This window comes from Colias croceus, chromosome 26 (assembly GCF_905220415.1).
Source record: "Colias croceus chromosome 26, ilColCroc2.1".
Classification (NCBI taxonomy): domain Eukaryota; kingdom Metazoa; phylum Arthropoda; class Insecta; order Lepidoptera; family Pieridae; genus Colias; species Colias croceus.
In genome coordinates, this window is record NC_059562.1 from 1,657,845 (window position 1) to 1,682,330 (window position 24,486).

At 35.7% G+C, this 24,486-nt stretch overlaps 1 protein-coding gene across 1 annotated transcript in view; it reads right to left on the reverse strand.

Moving 5' to 3' along the window:
* Window positions 1-216: 216 nt before the first annotated feature.
* LOC123703450 (calsyntenin-1) overlaps window positions 217-24,486 on the reverse strand; it is a 177,270-nt gene continuing 153,000 nt past the window's right edge. Inside the window, exons 3-20 of the mRNA XM_045651442.1 lie at window positions 21,698-21,819; window positions 21,042-21,253; window positions 20,359-20,505; window positions 19,638-19,838; window positions 18,600-18,680; window positions 17,758-17,940; window positions 16,435-16,562; window positions 15,799-15,979; window positions 14,933-15,070; window positions 13,656-13,788; window positions 13,044-13,237; window positions 12,278-12,456; window positions 7,280-7,396; window positions 5,965-6,057; window positions 4,690-4,807; window positions 3,746-3,918; window positions 2,818-2,938; window positions 217-2,300 (exon numbers count right to left, since the gene is read on the reverse strand). Coding sequence (XP_045507398.1) covers window positions 2,233-2,300; window positions 2,818-2,938; window positions 3,746-3,918; window positions 4,690-4,807; window positions 5,965-6,057; window positions 7,280-7,396; window positions 12,278-12,456; window positions 13,044-13,237; window positions 13,656-13,788; window positions 14,933-15,070; window positions 15,799-15,979; window positions 16,435-16,562; window positions 17,758-17,940; window positions 18,600-18,680; window positions 19,638-19,838; window positions 20,359-20,505; window positions 21,042-21,253; window positions 21,698-21,819 — 2,589 coding nt within the window. The 3' untranslated portion in view covers window positions 217-2,232. The remainder of the gene's footprint in view (window positions 2,301-2,817; window positions 2,939-3,745; window positions 3,919-4,689; window positions 4,808-5,964; window positions 6,058-7,279; window positions 7,397-12,277; window positions 12,457-13,043; window positions 13,238-13,655; window positions 13,789-14,932; window positions 15,071-15,798; window positions 15,980-16,434; window positions 16,563-17,757; window positions 17,941-18,599; window positions 18,681-19,637; window positions 19,839-20,358; window positions 20,506-21,041; window positions 21,254-21,697; window positions 21,820-24,486) is intronic.

The following is a 24,486-nucleotide window of genomic DNA, read 5'->3' on the forward strand; positions in this document are numbered from 1 at the left end:
TCGATATAATATAATAATTTTGTAATCAAAGTGGGTTATTTCAGTTACAATTTCCCTAATAAAAGCTTAAGCTAAGCTTCATTACAATTTATAATTAATATCAATATTGTATTGAAATCAATTAGTTGAATATTTTTCATAGTACATAAAAGTTTGAGAAATAAAATAGGTAAAGAAATTTTAATAAGAAAGGTAGATAGTATAAATAAAACACCGTTTTATTTTAAACCAACTTTATTTTTAGCTAAAATATAATAATTCATACATCAAAGAAGTCCCCTAAGTTATACAGTTACAATACCGAAGTAATACAAAATAAAATAATTTCCATCAAAAATGAAAATAGCTACCACAAAATAATACAAAAGTCAAAACGCCTGCATTTTGTGCTCGACCAAAAAACGTGAAATCGAAATTATCGTATAGGGCATTGGACGGTAATCGAATGACAAACCCAACAGAACAAGCATATTGGAAACGTAATGGCACTTAATATAACAGATAATCAAGAATACAGATAACAAATATCCGAATCGGTAATTTCATTTTTTGTTGGAGGTGAGATACTTAAAAACACGTCAATCTTTGCACTTAGATATCATCCATTTAATTCACAACATCTAATCTCACCCCAAATTGCAATACTACAAAATGAACCAATCATTACAATAAAATCTCAAAAATGTATTCAATTTTAAAAATACGGACGGCACGTGCAACATATTACGCAAAAAACTTAAGCGAAAACTCAACGAACCGACATCATTACGAACACCGATGATTATGTATTTATAACAATAATTTCTTTCGAAAATCGGACTATACTAGTATGGCCTGATATGCAATATCGGAAAGAGACACAGCGATGAGAGGTGCGCGCGTGCGAGCGAGACGGCACGCGGATAGAAATGAAACTTACCTACGCTTAACATTAAGGGGGAGTACCGTTGGTCGTGCGGCCCCCCCCCTCGCGATCCGACGCGAAACTAACACATAGCCACTTACCTAATTGTTAGTAAAAACCTTAACACATTCAAAATATATATATAATTATATAGTTTATTATAGTAGGTGACCCCTAAGTCGACATCGTCCGTATAAGTGTATAGTTACATCTATTTTTTTTTCTCAAATAACTCTGTGCCTAATATACATTTAAGCCGTTTTTGAAAAGCTCGTAAAGGGTAGAAGTGGACATTTCTTGAACGTTAAAAATACTACGTGATTTGTACGTAACGGAAAACAAAATGCGAAACTGGTTCGCGTTGTACTAAATAAATGCGTTTATGACGTCACAAATGCAACCGACGAATTACGTCACATTAGTCAGCAAATAATAAAAAACGTGTTAGTTGCAGAACCGGCGAAGCGGCACTTACTTGTAAGTAATAATATACATATTATCTTATAATAATGTTCACTTACAACCGACTCGATACGAAACGTCTACTATCGATACATAGATACATTTTATCCATAGAAAAAACATAGAAAAGCGACGTCTATTTCATTGTAGAAGAGCGACACGCCCGTTCCAAGAAAGCAAGCGGGGAAATTATTGTTTTACGTATAAATTTGATATGATCATTTTGAGACTTAACATTTAAACGTACTAACGAAATGTTACGCGTGTAGAGTTGCAGTCAAAATGTGTAAACTGTCATTTTCTAGCCAACGAATTAACAAACAATTCTCTCTTTTTCCTTACACTTTGACGGCGACTCTATACAAGTGGCCGCGCGCATTTGTGCTTATTGCTATAAAATTGATTTCAAATCGAGTCCTGTCTATGTGTTCTACGCTCTATGGTAGATATAACGGGACCCGAATAAAACTCATTTCTTTCAAAAAATGTATTACAAAATCAATTCCTTATAACTGTGCGATAAGAATCGTGTTTGTGACGTTTCAATATTAAATTACAGTTTTAAAATAACTTATAATAGAAAATATTTCCTTACAACATAATCTTATAAAAAAATAATCAAGGTCTTACTCCTCACCCTCTATGGGCAGATAAATTTTATATCTTTCTTTTTCTTTTATAAAGAAAATTTATTTTCTCGCTTTAAACAGAGATTGGGAATCGAACCCAAAACCCATAGTTTTGCCAATCTCAAATAGTGTTACTTTAATATTAAAACGTCACAAGCGAGAAGGGTATACATAGTTTGCGCGGGCGAGAGTGAGACGGCGATAGGGTAAGTACTGTGCGCGAGCGAGACGGCACGCTTACATCGTGCTGTTGTCCCACTCTAGCTGGCTGATGTTCCTGTATTTGTGCTGTTTGCCTTGGATCACTGGAACAAAAATATATTTTTATTTATTGAATATTATAAAAATTGAGGGTTATTATTTTGTCTATGTTAAGAAAAGTCGGGAAATATATCGATTTTTTTTATAAATAATACACAAGTTTTCCGGGAAGTAGATCTCGGTAAACGTTAATTTTATCAATTCTTTTAATTGAGTCTGTTTCAAAGTTTCAAAATTGTAAAAACAAAACTCTGCCTGCATGAATAATAAGCAGAGTTTTTGAATGTAGGAAATGAACATTTGTTTTTGTTAAAAAAAAAACGACGTGTGACACTCGGGGACTGCCGCGGTAAAGCTATTGCATGCTATGCCTTCAAGCCACACCTCCGCCCGTCGGAGTGGGGAGCGTGAGGTTTTTTCGTTACGGAATATCTCGATTCAGTCCCCACGCTCAAGGCCCGCGATAGAAGCTATCCAATAACTTAATAACTATTTGACGGCCTTTTAACAGGCAATTTTTAGTCTGCTTTTTAACAGTTGTGATAAAAAATATCAAAATACCCTCATCATCCTCATCGGACGAGTCGTGTTGCTCCGAGTCGCTGTCGGAGCAGCTCTCGCCGTCCGAACTGTCCACCGTCGCCGTGATACCGGCACCCGCCACTGCGCTATCGGGCACACTCTGCAAAAGAAAACACAGTTATTTATGAAAATATATGTAACTATCTTTCCGCGTTTTCAAAGAAAATCCCGCATAGTTCCCGTTCCTGTGGGATTTCCGGGATAAAACCTAGCCTATATTACTCGTGGATAATGTAGCTTTCGAAAGGTGACAGAATTTTTAAAATCGATCCAGTAGTTTATGAGCCGATTTGATACATTACAATCGAACGAACAAACAAACAAACAAAGTTTTCCTTTTTATAATATTAGTGTAAAAACAATCACAGGAACGGCAACTGTGTCAAATATGTTAAAATTATTGCTTTTGTAAATATAATATACTAGTTTACCGCCCGCGGCTTCGCCCGCTTTGTCTAAAACCTAATAAATTATATACTAAAACCTTCCTCTTGAATCATTCCATCTTTAAAAAAAACCGCATCAAAATCCGTTGCGTATTTTTAAAGATTTAAGCATACAAAGGGATATAGGGACAGAGAAAGCGACTTTGTTTTATACTTTTATTTTTGTTTGTAATACATTTTTATTTTTCTTATTGGCATTTCTTGAATACTCTTTGGAAGAGGGCGCTGACTCCTGACATACAGGTTTTTACCTAGTTTGGGAGTCAGAGACTTCAATATTTCAACATGTAAAATCTTTTGTCAATAAAGAATTTTTATTTTTATTTTAATTTTAATTTTAATTTTAATTTTAATTTTAATTTTAATTTTAATTTTAATTTTAATTTTAATTTTAATTTTAATTTTAATTTTAATTTTTATTTTTATTTTTTTATACTATGTAGTGATTCTACGCTACTAACGTCCTCCATGGGGTTGACAGTGATGGTCAAGGCGGAATCGTCCCAGGCCATCTCGTCGGCAGCACGTCTCGGTGTGCGAGCTGCCCGCGCCCGGGCCCGCGCTGCCCCGCCCAGGGCAAGCAGCAGGATAGCGCCCACGCACACTGCGCCGATCACTAGCGTCACGTTCGTGTCTGGGGAGAAGAAATATTGTTAGTAAGGTTGCAAAAAAAAGCAAAAAAAAAAAAAAAAAAAAATTGAAAAAAACATTTGTTGGGTAGTGAAAAATAATTAATAATTTATTCCAAATGTAAACCAACAATGATTTAAGTAGATACACATAATGACAAGTTCATATATATATATATATATATATATATATATATTTTTTTTTTTAATAACTTTTAAAAACAGCCAATACTAACTGTCAGTACGGTGCAGATCGAGCAATCTCAGCGCAGACGTATCCTTTTCATGTCCAAGTAAGTAACTAATTGAATACTAACTGTCAGTATGATGCAGATTCATTCCCTCCCATCCATTCATTCATTCCTTTATTCATTCACCCATACACAAATACTAACTGTCAGCATGATGTAGATCGAGCAATCTCAGAGCAGGCGCATCCTTTTGATATCCAAGTAAGTAAGTACCTAAGTAAGTACATCCTTTATCATAGTTTTTATGCCAATACCCATTTATGTATTTATTCCTCTATTGTACCAAAGGTTGTCTGGAAGAAATCGCTCCAAGCGATAAGACCGCCATTTGTACTTAGTGTAAGTCATATTTAAGTTTGTATTTCTTGTTTTGTTATATTTAAGTGCAATAAAGTATTTATAAATAAATAAATAAATAAATAAATAAGTAAATAAATAAATAAATAAATAAATAAGTAAATAAATAAATAAGTAAATAAATAAATAAATAAATAAATAAATAAATAAATAAGTAAGTGTACTCACTATCAGCACGGTGCAGGTCGAGTAGCCTGGGCGCGGGCGCGTCCGCAGAGTGCGGCGAGTGCAGCGCGTGCGCGGCGAACGCGCGCGGAACCTGCGCCGCTACTGCCGCCTCCCCGATCTGTGTGGAAAAAACGTATAACTACCATTGAGATATACATATGGAGACGACACCGCCTACATCACTTATGTTCCGCTCAACATACGCCATATGGCGTATGTTGAGCGGTTTTTTTAACGGTTTTAAAGTGAAACGCATCAAATATGCCTTCGTGTGTGTTACGATATTGCACAAATAAGTGGAATGACTTTTCATCGATAAGTACCTAACTAGATAATAATTTTTAAAACTTAGTTAGAGCGAAAAAATGGCGCACAGATTTTGTTCGTGGTGTCTCCTCCATACGTAGTAATATTATCTCAATGATAACTACAAGATTTTTTTTTTGAAGTGAAATTTCTTTATCGGGGTTGGATAAAAATTTAGTGTAACATTTTTTCATTACGCGCCATCTTTTTCTTATCCCTACCACGCGTGATTCGAAGTATTTCTGTAAAGTTGCATAATAAAGTAAATTTTCTTTTGAAAAATCTAATATATAAAAATCAATGCCACTTTTCGTTGTAATTCCATAACTCGAGAACGGCTGAACCGATTTCGATAATTCTTTTTTTATTATATTCCTTGAAGTACGAGGATGGTTCTTATGTAGAGAAAACGTTAATATGTACCACGGGCGAAGCCGGGGCGGACCGCTAGTAACATCATAAAGAAGTTTCACTTCTTACGTGTGTACACTAGTACACGCACGAGTTTTTTATCAATAATCATTCATCATCATTTCAGGAATTTCAGGACGTCCACTGCAGGACATAGGCCTCCCCCAAAGATTTCCATAACTGACCCTGACTCCAGCGGCTCCCCGTCATTTATCAATAAGTGTGCTTGAAAATATAGCTATCCCAATGTTCCTTTAAATTTTGTGCGAAATAAATTAATAACAAAAAAAAAGTTATTAAACATCACAATTATCTATAGTGAGTCAAATGGGCATCATCCCATGAGTGTTAGATGATGTACTGAGGTAAAAAGTGTAAAGTTAATATGTGGTTTAGCCTCCATACTGCTTCGAAACATAATTTTTTTTGTCTTTTTATGATAATCGTAAAATAGCTCCGTTGCAACGTGAAAGAAAGACAAACAAACAAGTTAAATTTATATTACTAGTAAGGAATTATCTCTTCTTTTAACTATATTTTATCTAACTAGATACATACCTTGTCTCTGGCCACAGCATCCAACTTATCAGCGAGTCCGCTCGGACGTTGCGCGTGCACATCTCCCGCCGCGCGAGGATGGACAACGGTAAGCTGAAAAATTAAAATTATAAAATAAAATAAAATTATTATAAATTAAAATTATATTTGAGTTAAAAATGTTACTTTGAAGTGAAACTTCTTTGGGCGCGTTGAGCGTAAAAATTCAAGGTCGCGACATGGCAATACCGCCACGTCATGGAATAAGGCAACTATTCTGGTACCTTTAAATTGTGAGCAGGCGCTGGTTTTGACAGCATGAACTGTATTTGTTATAATTAATTTTTTACAAGGCCTAGTTAATAGTTCAGGATACATCGCCCATTTTTGCAAGTGACTACTATCAAGCTGATTTTCCGTTTGTAGCTTTATTTTGATGAGACACCGAATAATTTCGTGTACGAAACTCTCGATTGTGGTAGCTAACAGAGATAACAAGGATAAAATTTTTTGATTTGATGGTTCTCAAATATTTATTACGCAATTTGTATGTCTGTTGAATTAAATAAACATTAATTAAGTGAAAACAAAAAAATCAGCTTGTTAGTAATCATTTATGATGACCTCGTTATCGATACACTTTGGAAAGGGGGACTCTTTGAACCAACCATAGATTTTGTAGGACAAATATTTTTTCGAATAATTTAGGTAATTATCTTGAGATTGAACAAAAAAAAATTCAGTTAGTAATAAATATTTGAGAACCATCAAATCAAAAATTTTTATCCTTATTATCTCTGTTAGCTACCACAATCGAGACTTTCGTACACGAAATTATTGGGCGTCTCATCAAAATAAAGCTACAAACGGAAAATTAGCTTGATAGTAGTCACTTTCAAAAATGGGCGATGTACCCTGAACTATAAGGTATGCAACGGTGCGCGTCTTATGCGAGACTGACTTCTGATCATTATTTCTCTTTCACTCTCTTATGTTTTATACATAAATCTTGTCAAAGATGTTCCATTTGTGACACGTGTGCTCGGTACACATGCTTTTTTTTTCGTTTAGGTTTTAAAGCTTGTAAATTTTTGCCCCTTATAAATAGAGTCTCTCTATAAGCCATTTGATTGTTTCAGTTTATGTGACAACTTTTTTCATACTGATTTTCACAAATTATTGAAGGTTTGTTAGATTCTGTATTTCTCAAACGATAAATCTAAAACAATACTTTTTCTATCATATTTCTTCTTTTTTTTTTACAAAATCTAAGAGAAAAACCACCTCATCTTAAGGACTAACCATAGTAATAAAACATATTATATAATTTACATACCGTTTGCACATATTCATTGCTAGTGAAGCGGCCGTTGAGTTCAGAGCAAGTCAGCTTAAACACGCGGTTCAGGTAATAGGCCGGCTTCTTGTTACTGTACTCAATGTCGCGGAGTACCTGTAGGGAAATAATTAATATTAATGTAGAAAAAAAATACATCAAAATCGGTTCGTAAACGCTGAAGCTATCCGCGAACACATACAAAAAATATATAGATACGGTCGAATTGAAAACCTTCTCCTTTTTTCGAAGTCGGTTAAAAATAAGGATAAATTTCAGGAAAAGTAGGCATTTTGGTAATTTATTGGTAATTCTCAAATGAGACTTGTTTAAGTTATTTCCAATTGCAGCTTTGCTTTGTTCGAATTGAATATTGCTTAAGCAAACCATAAAGATTTATTTAATACACTTTAAAACTGTGAAACAAAATTAATTTTATTTGCATAACATTAAAATGAAAAATGTTTTTTTTTTATTTCAGCAAAAAACACAATAACAATACAAATTTAACAAGATTAGAATTTTCTGTAGCTTATTGTGTAAACATGGATTTCATTGCCATGTTCCAAAGTTAGTGCTAAAAAAACGTCCAAATATTATGCCTTAAAAGTTGTGTTTTCTAACGAGTTACGGCCCTGCCTTCATACAAAACTGCTGAATACGCCGTTCGCACGGGAATAGAATGTGGGTGCGATTTCCCTTAGTTAGCATCCAAGCTTACGTCTTTATAATTATTATAATGTATAAATTCATTCTTTGACTCCGGTCCGCATCGTGCGGACATGGGTGTAAAGTCTCATTTTAGCCATTAAATGTAGTTTCTAAGTACATCTGAGTTTTCTTTTGGGGCCTCCGGCTGCGGGACATGTAATTGGCGCAGTCGGTAGGATCCTCAAAAAACGTGGCATAGATAGCTTCGACCTTGCTATCGCTACGGAGCTGAGGATCCAGAATCTACGGTTTCTGCGGCCTGGAGGCTAAATCAAACATCGATCCCGAAAAGTAACCAGATTAACAATTATTGGTAAGTACATAGAATAGTTCTGTGTTGCTTCCTTTTACTAGTTTATACCTATTTTTTAGTCCTAGTTTCCTTTCCAAGATTTTCCATCCGTGAAAGTCTAATTCCCGAGAGCACTACATTGAGTTAGGCTATTCGTGGACTACTTTTAAATAATAGTAGAGATTTACTTTAAAATTAATTAATTATATTATTAACTAGATTATATACTTATTAACTAGGTTATAAAGTTATATAAGTACTACTGAAGGTAGTGAATAGCTTAATTTCTTAATCAATGATAAATTGAATAAAATTACCTAATTTCATGACTTACATTTCGCTTCATGAATCAGTAGTAACCACCATAGAGACAAAACATGTAACGTAGGTATACTTTTATAAAATAAAAAAATAATAATTCTACAGTCTTTTATTCGCGGTTTATAGAAGGCCTTAGGTTCAAGAATTCAATATATTATATGCGGCCGATTTCAGTTGAAAAAGCGTTAAAAAATTGTGACAATTAAATTTTTCATTAAACTTAATTTAATTGAATCATTAGAATTTGTGTATAAAGAATTAAATGCATCTTATTTAAAGAATAAAAATAATTTTAATAATTAGTAACAAATATAGAAAAGAATTTAATTCGAAACCCGTTAGAGGTTTACCTTTAACTCAAAATTATTCTAAAATGCGTGAAATGAATATGCACGAATTATATCCACCTGAGTACGGCCCTGACTTTTATTCCGAGAATTATTCGTATTAAAATTATAGTGAATCGCCTTATCGGTATAAACTATACAATACATATCATATGATCCGAACTTTACACACTATGCTTTACTGACTGTGAAGATTAGGATCGATCATTATAGGTATTACAGGTATTAATTTGGATTACAATGATGTTATAAAATATTATATCACTTTTCATTTAAGCTTTTCAAAAAAATCAGCATTCAGTTTATATATCATCTAATGATTTATCAAAGGCCATCATAGTATTCTTTCTCAGATAGTGGAAAATCAATAGAAAATTAATTTCATATTAATTCAATTCTTTAAAAAAATTAAATGACAATTATTAGATATGTTATCATCATTCAATGTAAGTTATGGAAACAGTTAGGGAGATGATTAAGAAATTAGGTAACATTTATAATAAGAATAAAATATAAGAATTAAAAGTTAAAAGATAGGGAATATTATAATATACTTAAGCCTGGATACTACTTTTCGAATAAGCAAATTTTAATAATTTTTAAATTCCCATTAGTTTCTACAGATATTCTTGATTTATTTCATTTAGCTATTTTTCCAAATAAGAATAGGCAGGCCCTCATCCCTTCCTATCCCTATAGGTATAGCAACTAACAGTAACTCATTCTTGTACATAGAGGCTGAATGCCCGAAGTATAATACATTACTTACTATATTTACCACGCTCATTTAAAATCTCACTATAAATGCAACAAGAGGACTTCGTGATACTCCAAGGTACATTCTTATTAACTATACCTACTGGATGTATGTTCGAGTCGGAGAATTTCAAGATCTATAATGTAAATGACAAAATTAAGGAACAGCCACTGACTGAAGATACGCGGTACATATACAGTGGTGGTCACATAATTAAAGACACTAAGAGCATTTTATACTACCCAAGGCATTTCTCTCAACATTTTTTTTTTACGCTATCATTGGAACTTGTTAAATAATTTTAAAATATTCAGGTATGTGTTGTTTAATGCTAAACTAAATTTTATCTACAGAACTTGTCGGTTTGTTAGATTTTAATCGGTTCATCCTTACTACTAGCAGTTTTATCCTAGCAAAGGTCTGGCCATATAATTAAAGACATAAGACTCGCTTATAATAAATATAAAAAATTATTGTTTTAATGAGATTATTTTTCCAACACAAAATGTCTGACGTATTTACAAAACATTTTTACACTTTTCAATATTTGGTTGCATGTCCCTTGGCAGTAATGACGGTTTACATCTCTTGGGCATAGAAGCAACTAATTTTGTACAAGTTGCATCACTAATTTGGTTCCATTCTTCGAAAATGCTTTGCAAAGTTAGTCGACGTTTGTTGACCGCTTTGCCACGACTTCTTTCTTTCTTGATTCCATAAGTTTTCGATCGGATTTAAATTCGGACTGTACGGCCAATCCAAAACAGTTACAGATTGGTTCCTTAACAATCATTTCACTACTTTTGCTGTGTGCTTAGGATCATTATCGTGTTGAAAAGTCCCAACAAAAGGTAAATTTTCCTCCGCATAGGGCAGCATAGATTGCTCTAAAATATACTTGTACTGGAATTTATCCATGTTGCCTTATGTCTTTTTGACAGATCCAACGCCAAGTCCAGAAAAATAGCGCCACACATTGATATTTCGACCCCGATGTATGACTACTTATTAGTGTATCTTGGATCCATTTAATTATTGAGATGGCGTCTTACATATTGTTTTCTGACAGAATTAATCATATTAATCTTAGTTTCATGCAAAAACAGCACATGTTTCCATTCTCGTTCAGTCCAAAGTTCGTATTTTGTAGCAAAGTCAAATCTTGCCTTCACATTTTGTTTTTTCAAAAGTGGTGCTTTCCGAAATACTCTTCATTGCAAGTTTTCCCCACAGTCTCCGTCTAATTGCCCTTGCAGACCCCCCTTCAAGCCTGCTGCACCATACAACTCTGAACTGTATCAGTTCCGACCCTTGAAATGGATCTTTTTTAGCCAACAACACCATTTTTGAATTTTTCGGCCGAGTAGTTTCACTTAGTTTTGCTTTTCTGAGTACGTTTTTGGTCGTGTGAAACATCTTGACATGTTTTATAGCATTCATAACCATATCCTTGGAACATTTTAATTATCATGGAAGTAAAAATTTTTTTTTTTTGTGGACGAGTTGCAACTCCTGTTTTTAACCATAATAATTTATATTAAAACAATTAAACGTATGAATTTCAATTTTAAAAGTTAAAAATGGCCAAAAAAATTATGGAGTGTCAACGATTTATGAAATTACGCGGCAAAACGATAAACGCACAATGTTGTTTCTTTTTATTTATAAAAAATTATAACTCATTTCTTGTTGTCTTTAATTAAGTGGCCAGCTAGACGTACGTAAACAAAGTTTGTATTACATTCCCGCAGAGAGCAAGTGTCGAAACTAACAAGGAATATACCTATTTTTTGTCCCTCATTTTAAAGAACATATTGTCTTGTATGGTTTAATAAAAATAATACTAGATTAAAAACCTTTTTCAGATAATTGTACTTCCTAATGTAAATCTTTTATGGTCAATTAGGAGGTGTCTTTAATTATGTGACCACCACTGTATATATCAAGGACATTATAAATAAATATACAAGATACGCAATTCTCAACTCAGTTAATTTGGAAGAAACCCCTATCGCTATAGAAAAGGATCCTGCAATATATCAAACAACTATCCCTATATACATAATTCTGGTTGGTGCAGTCTTAATTTTGGCCATTTGGTACACGATGTGACGCAGATCGACACATACTTTATAGAGGACCACAGATGAGCAGATGAGGAAGCAGATGAGCCCCAGCTTCCAGCAACATTTTTTCACAATATTCAAAAATGGTCGCTGAACTTCGGCGGGAGGAGTTACGGCCCTGCCTTCATACAAAACTGCTGAATACGCCGTTCGCACGGGAATAGAATGTGGGTGCGATTTCCCTTAGTTAGCATCCAAGCTTACGTCTTTATAATTATTATAATGTATAAATTCATTCTTTGACTCCGGTCCGCATCGTGCGGACATGGGTGTAAAGTCTCATTTTAGCCATTAAATGTAGTTTCTAAGTACATCTGAGTTTTCTTTTGGGGCCTCCGGCTGCGGGACATGTAATTAACGCATTCATCTCTACTGTTTTCATATTTACGATACAAACAAATTTTATTTACAGGAACATTAATTTTCTAAAAGTTAAAAACCCACCTTCTGATAATTATGAACGGTATCAGCTCCAATCAAGTTGACTCCATCTCTAGTAAGAGTGGCCCGTATGTCAGAGTCGGGCAAAACCGAGTGGCCGCGCAGTGCTAGCGCCTCGTGGTCCGGGTTCAGTGCCGGGTAGACGGACACCACGCAACTGTCCAGTTTCTGGCTGTCTGCTTCTGTGAGAATTTTTTACAGATTATACAATATAAAAAACTTATCAAAAACAAATGGATAGGTGTCATGCAATCGTCTAGCTTTTGGCTATCTGCTTCTATAGGAATTTTATTTTATATATTGCATATGCGAAGTACAAATTTAACACAAAGTTACTACTATTTTACAATCGTTCTTAGTAGAATTATAGGCCGATTAACTAGAGCTGGAACGTCAACACATTTACCGGTGCACATGTGTAGTGTCTGTGAAAACGCGCGCGGCGTGACGTCATACTGCATACGCAACATGAAAATACTATCTTCTGTTACATTTTTTTGCAGTTTCTAGTAAACTATATATGAATAAAGTATAACAATATACATTATTATAAAATCAATCAGGAAAAATAAATTAAAATTTCGTGCGTATTGAAAACGGAGACAATTAAGTATATAAAAATTTGAAAACAACATGTCTAATGGCCAACATATAACAGACAGTAAGATTAACAAGAAATAGGAAAACAAATAATGTATCCAAAAAAACATCTCAGGGTTGGCCCCTGAGACACAAACAAAAACGCATATATAGTCTTTTCAAATCTCACCAATAACAGAGTCCCTATCCCTCGCCAGGACCTTAACCTCCAGGTCCGGGAAGACCGGAAGACCAGCTCTGAAGTGAGCGTAGTCCCTCGCAGCATCCGCGCTACCGTTGAGCAGAATGGTCGGTGTTTGCGGTGAGAGCACCATCACATACGATTCAGCCGGTCGGGCCTTGATCACGCGCCCGTTGTCACAACTAATAAAAAAATATATATTTAACTATCTATATTCCAAAATATTTTACTACATGATGTTGAGTAGAACACTTTTTTTCATATAGAATATACATCTTAGGGAAATAAACAATGTTATTTCAGTAGCAAATAACAGACACAATTTTTTAATTAAATCTCTAAAAAGCGTCAAAGCTTAGCTTTAACTTCCAGAGTACAAATTTATTGTCAAACATAATATTATTAGGTCAGTGCTAAACATATTTTTTATTAGCAAAATCAAAATTAAACTTTTTTCATAATTTAACAGAATTTTAGAGAAAAATAGGGGTGCATAAAGCACATATCCATTAAATAAATGAATAGGCCACAAACCAAAACTTTTGTCTCTATAAGAGTATTAAATTCGAATCTATAATTTATTAGTACACAAAAACATACGTAATAGTGGTATCCAGGTGCACATTCCGTCTGCCCGGGGTGGGGAAAGACCTAGCGTCCCCGTACGCGACGCGTCGCACGAGCGTCTCTACTTCTGCCGCACCGTCACCTTCCACCGACACGGATTTCAGGTCTAAAAGAAGAAATATAGTTTAAAAAACCTGTAAGACATCTAATAAGTTATAATACTCGTGAATATATTGTGTTGTCACCGATTTTTCACAAACACCTTATCTGTGTTCCCTGAGAACTTTAATTTAGATCTGTTTAAAATCGATCGCATCCACGCTTACCATCAGGCGGGATCGCGGTCAAATGCCTGCTCTGTTATGAATAAAAAAATTTTTTTTTTAATAAGTTTCCCCGTGACCACGCTCGCTGTAAAGTGTTCGAAACGTCGGGAAAATAATATAATGAATAAATCGCGTTTAAAATCCGTTAAAAAGTCTTTAATTCTAAATCTAAGTGGAAAAAGTTTGAATTTAATCTGTCCGTTTAGAGTGGGTCAAAATTAAAAGTCGGTTACATATAGACACACACACATAGCGTATAGTGAAATGGACATAAATCTTGAGTACGGGAACCGGGATTTAATATCTAAAGAGAAATAATAATTATTGAGTTGTTCGATTATGGGAAAGAATTAAAAATAGGGGTGCTATTTCTAAAGATTATACACCTTTCCACCTTTCTTGCTGGTTCTTCTCCATAGAAACTGCTTTCCGTATCACTACATAGTATAAAACAAAGTCGCTTTCTCTGTCCCTATGTCCCTTTGTATGCTTAAATCTTTAAAACTACGCAACGGATTTTGATGCGGCTTTTTTTTAATAGATAGAGTGATTCAAGAGGAAGGTTTTAGTATATAATTTATTAGGTTTTAGACAAAGCGGGCGAAGCCGCGGACGGCAAGCTAGTCGGTTATAATTGGTCACTACGATTCAAAAGTGCTTCTAGAAGTCTAATTGAATGAATAAATGTTTGTGTTTTTTTTGTGATATTTACATAGATCAGGAGCAATTTTCTTTGTGATATTTACATAGATCAGGAGCAATTTTCTTTGTGATATTTACATAGACCAGGAGCAATTTTCTTTGTGATATTTACATAGATCAGGAGCAATTTTCTTTGTGATATTTACATAGACCAGGAGCAATTTTCTTTGTGATATTTACATAGACCAGGAGCAATTTTCTTTGTGATATTTACATAGACCAGGAGCAATTTTCTTAGTGATATTTACATAGACCAGGAGCAATTTTCTTTGTGATACTCACATAGGTCAGGAGCAAGTGACAGTCCCTCCCTGCACCTCGCAGCACAGCGCAGAGCTGCGGGCGGCTGGACCGCTCCTTTGACCACGCCCAGCCCAGCCATCCAGCCATGCATGTGGTGTTTCATGTCGCTTTCCGTGCCTGGAATTGTGTTAAATTCGTTATTTTTTTATTGTAGAAATATGCAGGATGTTATCCATACTTAATATTATAAATGCGAAAGTAACTCTGTCTGTAACGCCTAAAATAATTTTCATGAAATTTGGTATGGAGATATTTTGATACCCGAGAAAGGACATAGGCTACTTTTTATCCCGGGAAAATACGCAATCCCGGAAATCCCACGGGTACGGGAATTATGCAAGTTATTCTTTGACTGCGCGGGCAAAGCCGCGTGCGGAAACCTAGTCTAATATAACTTACATTTATGGCAGTAATAGATAGCAGAAATATTGATAAATAACAAACTTCAAACAGTTAAAATTGACTGATGAATATAATTAACATACAATGAACAACTAAAACAAAACAGTCCTTCGCAAAACTCTGCTTTCGCATGTACATAAGGCAGAGTTATCTAAAGGGCTATACTCTATAGTCTATACAAGAAAATTTTTCCATTAGTCGCCTTTGACGAGCGATTGACTAAGTCACCAAGTTCTCGACTTTATTTAACTATTTTTTTTTGCTTTTAAGCTATTGCATAGCTTCTATCGCGGGCCTTGAGCGCGGGGACCGAATCAAGAAATTCCGTAACGAAAAACCTCACGCTCCCCACTCCGACGGGCGGAGGTGTGGCTTGAAGGCATAGCATGCAATAGCTTTACCGCGGCAGTCCCCGAGTGCCACACGTCTTTTTATTCACGTACCCTGCCAGCAAGCGCCCACAACCATGGTGGTGTTAACCCCGTGCGCGGGGTGCAGCGGCCAATCGTCGATCACTTCGGGCGCCTTGCCGTCAGCAGCTCTGTATAGCTCCCCGTCTACATATAATTCGACGTTCGGGAAACGCACGTTCACTGCGTAGTGGTGCCACTCGTCGTCGCACACCTGTTAAAAAAATTATATGAAAAAAATACACAACAGCTAGATTAATTATATTTTCTTCAAAATTCGAGCGAGTAAACAAGCATTCAACAACCATTTTACAAAAAAATCCCCACGATGTCATACACTAATATACCCGATATGACAATAATATACCCGTAGAATACGAGCTTAAGCTTTATAGTAATGTTTTTTTTTTCAGGGGAGATATTACCAATGCACTAAGATACAGATAAAAGAGACGATTACAAGATTCAGTTTAAAGATTTAACATCTTTGGAACTACGCAATACCTTTCAATAAATCAATAAATAAATCTTTTAATCATAAAGAAATTAGACTCGAGGCAACGTTTTCAAACATTTCAGTGCCACATTAAATTGTGTTTTTGACAACTCAATAAAGATAAATTATCTATTTTATAACAATCTCATTCAACAAAAACTAGATAACATTACCTCAGGCAACTTCCAGCGCCATTCAGCGGGCCTGAAGATGTTCAGATCACCTTCTCCGAAATCTCTTCGCAGCAGCAGGATCAAGCGGCAGTTGCGTACAAACAGGGCGTAGTGGTGTCTGTTCATCTCTGTAAATTTATGAGGGAAGTGTCAATATAGAATTCATTTAGCCAAATACATATTACAGGTGTTTGTAATAGGCAAATATCTGTATTTTGGTTATTGTATATATTCTATAGTTATAGTCTGTATGGTATCACTGTAAACTGCAATTGTCTTTGCCCTCCTCCTGTCTCTGTGGTTCGTGGTGTAATGTCGTGTGCGCACAATGTAGTTTGTAATAAAGTATTATAAAAATAAAGATAATTTATCAGCATCCACAAGTTGTGTTTCAATATACAATTATTTCAACAACAGGTATAATAGATGGAAAGATATTTATCGTTATATACATTATTATGGTGTATGTACTGAGTGTTTCCTAGCTGCATATCCTTTATTTTCATTTCTGTTTACTGTTTCACCCAATTCTCTTATAAGTAGATCACATTGAAGTATGAATTGGTAGCCAGAATTGAATCGTACCATCTCACTTTGACATCTTATCGTGTGTGCGTTAGTGCGTCGTTTTTGTAGATCGAATGTTGTGTCTGCAACCTATTTACACCTTTCTACTAATAATATTACGCTCCCTCTGCTCTACCACACTTAATGCTGCAGCCACACTCTCTCCCCCCCGCTCCACCACACTATGCTCCCCCCCCAATTGTGCCGCATACACACTATCTATCCCCGCCCCACACCACTATGCCCCCCCCCCTTTGTGCCGCATACACACTATCTATCCCCACCCCACAACACTATGCCCCCCCCATTGTGCCGCATACACACTATCTATCCCCACCCCACAACACTATGCCCCCCCCATTGTGCCGCATACACACTATCTATCCCCGCCCCACACCACTATGCCCCCCCCATTGTGCCGCATACACACTATCTATCCCCACCCCACAACACTATGCCCCCCCCCATTGTGCCGCATACACACTATCTATCCCCACCCCACAACACTATGCCCCCCCCATTGTGCCGCATACACACTATCTATCCCCGCCCCACACCACTATGCCCCCCCCATTGTGCCGCATACACACTATCTATCCCCACCCCACAACACTATGCCCCCCCCCCATTGTGCCGCATACACACTATCTATCCCCACCCCACAACACTATGCCCCCCCCCATTGTACCGCATACACACTCTCTACCCCCCGCCCCACACCACTACGCCCCCCCATAGTGCCGCGCCCACACTCACTGTGATCGTCGGCGAGGCACACGACGTGCTCCTTGCGGTGCTTGTCGTGGTCGGGCGGCGGCGCGTGCCGCAGCCACACGCTCACCGCGAACGTGCTGCCGAGCGAGTGCGGGAGTAGCGTTTCTGGTACAACTGCTGAGGTGGATTCGCCGTCGAATTCGAACATCTGCTCGCCGTCACGCCCTGAGGAATAACATAAAAAAACTTCTATACCATAAAGGAGTTTATGGAAAGTTCAACCCGAACAGACCATTAACTCCTTTATGGTACCTAATTATTTTTGCATGCTTGTATTGGCTGAACATGTTTGTGCTTTATTAATATAATTGTATCACCATTGAATACCATGTTTAAAGCAAAATAAAGAATTTATTTATTTATTTATTTATTTATAAAAACAATTAATAAAGCAATAGCAGAGCGGAACAGCTTCGCGAAGCTGTCTGCACGAGACAGCTCGGTCTATGTAAACGAGGTTCGAATGAGGAAAAACGCGTGAACTGAAATTTTCCACGGCTGAGCCACGTCTACATACATAGAGCTGTCACGCAACATAGAAAATCGCGCAGTGTAGAAATATCACTGTATTGAATACATCTTTAAAGGTTTAATACATTACATTGATCATTTCCATAAATTAAAAACTATAAATGATGATTGATGTGTGCTAGGCTCACCAAAAGCAAATTCACAAAACTCGCCAGAAAAATAGTATCCCAAGTGTCTATTCTTCAAAGGTTTTTTAAAAGGGTACTTGCATGTAAATGGAACAAACAACATTGAGCAAGGAAGAGCTTACACAAAAGATACACATATATATATTATATAATTTTATCACTCACCTGAATCAGGTTTCAAGGACTTGGTCCACTCATTGCCAACACCGGGGCTCGGTAGTAAATCGATGGTTTTCGGTTCCAGACCTGTAAAAATAACGATTATATAAAATAAACTCTATATTAGATGTCAATAAAGTGCAGAATTACATGTTCACATTTAAACGGCATCGCGACTGTTATTATTTCTAGAAAACTCTTGAAATGTCGTATCACTTATCCCTTGAAATTTGATTAACAATAATCCAAACATTTATTTTATAATTATTCTCTTCGCGTCCTAAAATGTTTTGTACAAAGTTCAAGTAATCCAATTCAAGAAAACTGTATTAAAAATTCAAAAGAAATGTCGGGACGAATTTATAAACATGAATTTATCTATTAAAAACCATTTATTCAATGTAACAATAATAAATTGTTTAGTTTATTCGTCCCCACTTCGGGAGAAGGCGGACAAAGTTTTAGAATACCGTCCGTTTCTCATTTAAATATTTAATTTCCATTTAGAATTTGCGGATCGGTATAAATACGCGCAACTTTCAAAACAAATTATCCAGATTGCTTATGCCCTATTGTTAATGGAACACCTAGTTATAATTTCCTTTCAATTATTGCTGTGTCCAAGTTGTTTAGAAACAATATTCAGAGGAATAAGAACAATTCTACCCTCGTACAAACGATCAGTATTTGGAATACAATCCAATTTTGCCAATATCAAACTTCAGTTTAGCAAATGTCCAGAAAATCGAAAATGCTATAATTCTCTAGTTGCGTAACTTTCTTCTTTGGACAGCCAACTTCTTTCCTTAATGTACTGTTAGAAGTATTTACACATTCACACAGGTAATTTGTCCCATCGTGTTGAAACACCGCCGACGTTTGTAGATAATCTGTAACATGAAAAAACTCTGCCTTCACGTCTATTAGGCAGAGTTTTCTATTGGACAGTTTTCAATATAGATTACACTTATAATATCTCTCGGACATTTTTGATGACCTTTAACGAGTGTGAGTTTCGTTCTTAAAGTTATTCATTGAACTCACCACAGATGCTCTTCTGAGCACGCAGCGTGTACGTGTCCCGATCGCAGGCGACGCCAGCGCGTGACGCTTGCAGCGTGACGGCAGCTTGTATACGCGTCACGCCGGGACAACGCTCGTCGCTGGAGCATGCCTCCAGACGGGCGGCCGGGAAGAGGGCAAGCGGGCCCGTGCCGGGGGCGTAGTCTACGCGCTCGGCGATACCTGGAATATAGAAATTGGTGATGATGAATTTGACACAAAAGAGAAAATAGTATAGACATAAAAGATTATAAAAATGAAGAACTAGATACAAATCATCTTGACCTTGAAGTAATATAAGATTGGCTGATGTTATATTTTGAAAGCCTGTATAAATATATTACGATAGTGTATAAACAAGTAATAACTGCGTTAAAAACAACCGACTTCAAACTTGCACTTGCAAAATTTACAAATACCTACAGACAAAAATGCTCATAAAATAAAAACTATTGGGCCTATCCGAATAAAATTTTTATGGGACCAATTCGACACCATCCCGCATCGAACAAAAAAAGAATCACGTAAATCGGTTCAGAAACCTCGGAGTAATCGGTGTACATACATTAAAAAAAAAAAAACATACCGGCCGAATTGATAACCTCCTCCTTTTTTTTTGAAGTCGGTTAAAAATTAGGCATTTTATAAAAAAAAAGCGGATAATAATATGCTTTCCTAATATTTTTACTAAATTTCAACGCACCTTTCCATCCAGCCCTGCAGGGTTTGTTCACTTTGATGGTCACCATTACAGGCGCGGATTCCATCATGCCACAATCGTACGCGACCACGGATAGAATGTGATTGTGTGACTTCTCGTAATCAAGGGGCTCAGTGTTGCGGATTACACCTGAAAAAGGGGAAAAAAATAAGTACACTAAATAAAATATTTAAAATTCCCATTAACAACAATTTTAAACAAATCTGGCCGATATACGATCCCTGTGGCACACCAACACGAAATCTATGCATCTATCAATCAAAATATACAATTTGTTACACCTGGAATTGATTACAAATTCGACATAAAATATTTACAGCTCGTTTCACCGCTTTCTGATAGTCTATTTGGACGTAAATTTCCATACACCATTTGTTATATTACTCGAGTTAAGCTAAACAGAACCTATCCAGTAGCTGTGAAAACAACCATAAGTGTCTCGTCTCATTACTATCAATAAAAAAGAGTGTGTGTGTGCCGAGCATACGTGTCAGAAGTGAAACTGCTTAAATACCAAAATTTTCGCCTTACTCCATGTCGTCATGGTATTGCCATGATGCTCTCAACGCACTTAAAGAAATTTTGCTTCAAAAACTAATTACAACACATGGAATTAATTACGAGTGCACCTTACACATGAAATATCATTTAACACCATAACTCACCTTCATTATCAATCGTAAATGGTTGACTTCTATCAGTGACGATCTCATACTTGCACACGTCTCCATACCGCGGGGTGCAATCACGATCAGTCGCTTCCACGCGCACAATCTCATCGTATATCTTGCCCTCGTCGACGGACCTCACGTACGCCGCTTGGCTGAACACCGGCGCGAATTCGTTCACGTCAGTCACTGTTATGTGCACTGGGACCCTGCAAAATTGGATATTATTTATAGCACCATGCGTAATAAATCACAAGTTCCTCTAATCGATTCATCTACGTCCAAAAATTTGGCGAAAGAGATATAAATTAGCAGGATTTATTTCCCTGTTCTTCATGTAAATCCATAAACTATATTGCAATTTTTATATATTATATTTTAATCGGAATCATTTAGTGAAGTATTATCATGTAAATTGTACATGAAACAATATTTCATTGCAAAAGTATGGGACATACTAAAAAAGGAAACATTTTTTCCCGCTTTTGCAAACATTTTTCATCGCTGCTCCGCTCTTATTGGTCGTAGCGTGATGTCATAAATCCTTCCTCCATATCTATCCTTCATAAAATAATATTTTTCAACTCGAAATCGTAGTTCCTGTGATTTAGAGAAACAAACAAACTCTTCATATTTATAATGAAAATACTTACGTGTTGGAATAAGATCCGTCGCAGCCCACAGCGGCAATGTCAAACTTGTAGTTTCGTCTCTTCTCGCAGTTGAGCGGGTATCGAACCCGCAACTTCGCTTCGTTCTCATCCACCACCATAATCTGAAACGGATTTTATATCTTTATTCAATGAAATTAGTCAAGTTACGTATAGATCCATATTATAATCTAATGATATTAAAGAAGTGTTATGCCATTAACGGGTTAGACAAAATATAAGCACTTAGATTTTCAGTATGGCGATATTTCTTGAAACAAAAATCATCTTTTAAATCTACACATCCAAGAAAAATAAAAAAGCCTACATTTTATTCCAAAACCTAAATTATTTGATTACACACACAACCACAACGACAAAAACACTCCCATTGAACACAGATCTTCATCTGATACAGTTACATTAAAATGTAAATACAAAGACGCTGATCACAATATAATCTATTCCAACGAAGGTGCACAAGTGGAAGAGACAATAGCAGTGTAAAATGTTGGATATAGACAATCGATAGAGCCACGGGGACTGGAAATATATACTTTGTTGGTAACAACCGAGCACACGTAATAGATATTCAAATGAGTGCATTGTGATACAAAATATTCAATCCCTATTGCTCTATTTATTAAAAATATGTTTATTAATATGTTACGGGACTGTGTTACACATAATGTTGATGTATTGAAATCTGGTTTAATTATGGATGTATTTATGTGGATAAATATTAATTTCTATCACAAAAATAAACAAAAATGAAGAGAATGCTAACGAGCATAGTTTCAATTCCCACCAAAAACGCTTTCAAACTAAAAATACAAACCCAAAAACGATTTCCAATAGTATCGATTTAAAGAAAATAGAAAATGTTAGTTATGTAAATATTAAAAATAAAAGCGTTGAAATATTTGTTTCATCAAAACAGTAACGATCGTAAATAAAACATTGAAACAAGACAAAGCGGCAGGTGATACAGTACACAATTGTTATTGGCAACTATAAAAAATTTGATATCGACATAAAAGAAATATTGTGCGATACTCGTGTGCGTATAACAGGGCAATAATACAACGAAGATTACCATTTATTACATGAACCACCTGTGTTCTGTAAGGAACTTGATAAGAATATAATTTGATCAATCATTTATTCATCATATAATGAATTCTTTGGAGATATAATAATCTGCCTTGATTATTTTAGGAAGCATTATGTAAGGGTGGTTTAATTAACTTAACAAGACAGGAATCGAAAAAACATACGAATCAGAAAAGCATTAATAGCAAAATTGTTTCTAAAAGCATTGGATTGTTATTATCCTTATTCATACTTGTTAAATCGTAATAACCATTGTTTAACGTATTCACACATAAATATTCAGGGAATACAAACGTTAATAAAATAGTCCGTTTCTATCAATCCAAATATTGATAGGGAACTAACAAACGAGATGAGCATCAATGCTGTAGACAAATCGGAAAGTATTTTTAGTTAAACTTTGACAAATATAATATCCGGATGATCTCCCAATTTAGACTTCCCACTCGTTCGTACATTCAACTAACATAACTCATCCCTTCCGACAAATATTGGACACGTTATAAAATATCCCATCAAAGGAGTTGCCAACGGCAATAAATTTTAAAATTCAATAAAAATATCGCTTTGTAAGCGACCATCTGAGTCGGCCGACAGTGATCCGGCGTCCACGTATCACCCTTATTTTTATAACATTAAAGTGCTTTATACAATGAAAATTGAGATACGGTGTCGGTATTTCTGTGTCGTAAAGCATAAATATATTGCAGTTGAAATATTATTGCGGTGGTGTAGAGGATTTCTCTGGAGAAATCGTTGCTTATTTGCTTCCCTCGTAAAGAGCACAACGATAAGAAATTTACAGTCGTATTTTGCATTCATGAAGTAATAAAATTTACTAATGTTCGCTTTGAGAGCTAGGAGGAGGTTTTTATTGTTGCGGTTGCAATAACAGCTGGGAATATGGTCCTTGATTAATGGTGCTGTTGTGTGTACGACGGATGATGCAAAGAACTTAAAAAATATCGTGTCAACGATATTGTTCCGTTTCACGTTAACATTCACAAAACTCGTGAACAAAAACATGATGAAATTACTGCTAACAAAGTAAAGAGACATGAATAAAAATGAAATATCGCACGTGAAAACTATTCAAATAGAGACAAACTTTGTAAACGGCAATTTTCTGTTCAGCCAGTAGAATAGAACGGGGAAAATAAAATAAAGTCATACGTGGCGAGCGGACAAGCGCGGTCCAATAATTTCGTGCCGGCCCCGACATACGATAGGGCATTGTGAATGCATAAAGTTCTGATGTTGATTGCTCTTTCAAATGTATTGCTATAACAGTTTGGCACAGGCCGCGTTCATTTTATTGATTTGTTTTTAATGTCCAAGTTTGGCCCAGTAAAATCGGAGCGACGAATTTTTCATAGCGTCAATTTAGGAATACGGGTTTGCGTTAGAGTGGCCATTGCATTAGAAAAAGATGGAATATTTCTCCTTTAAATTTTTGGAAGAAGACGAGAGCATTCTAAGTTCTGTATCAATAAAATTAAAGATTTATTGATAAAGGAGTTTTACAATATCTACTACAAATTCTATTTATAAGGGCGATAAAGAGATGGAGGCACGAATTATAGTTTTAAATTATCAGTATACATGCTTATGTAATCGGGTATCTCTTTAAGGGCGTCAATTACGTAAATGTTAATACTATTTCGGGGATTAGAATTTAG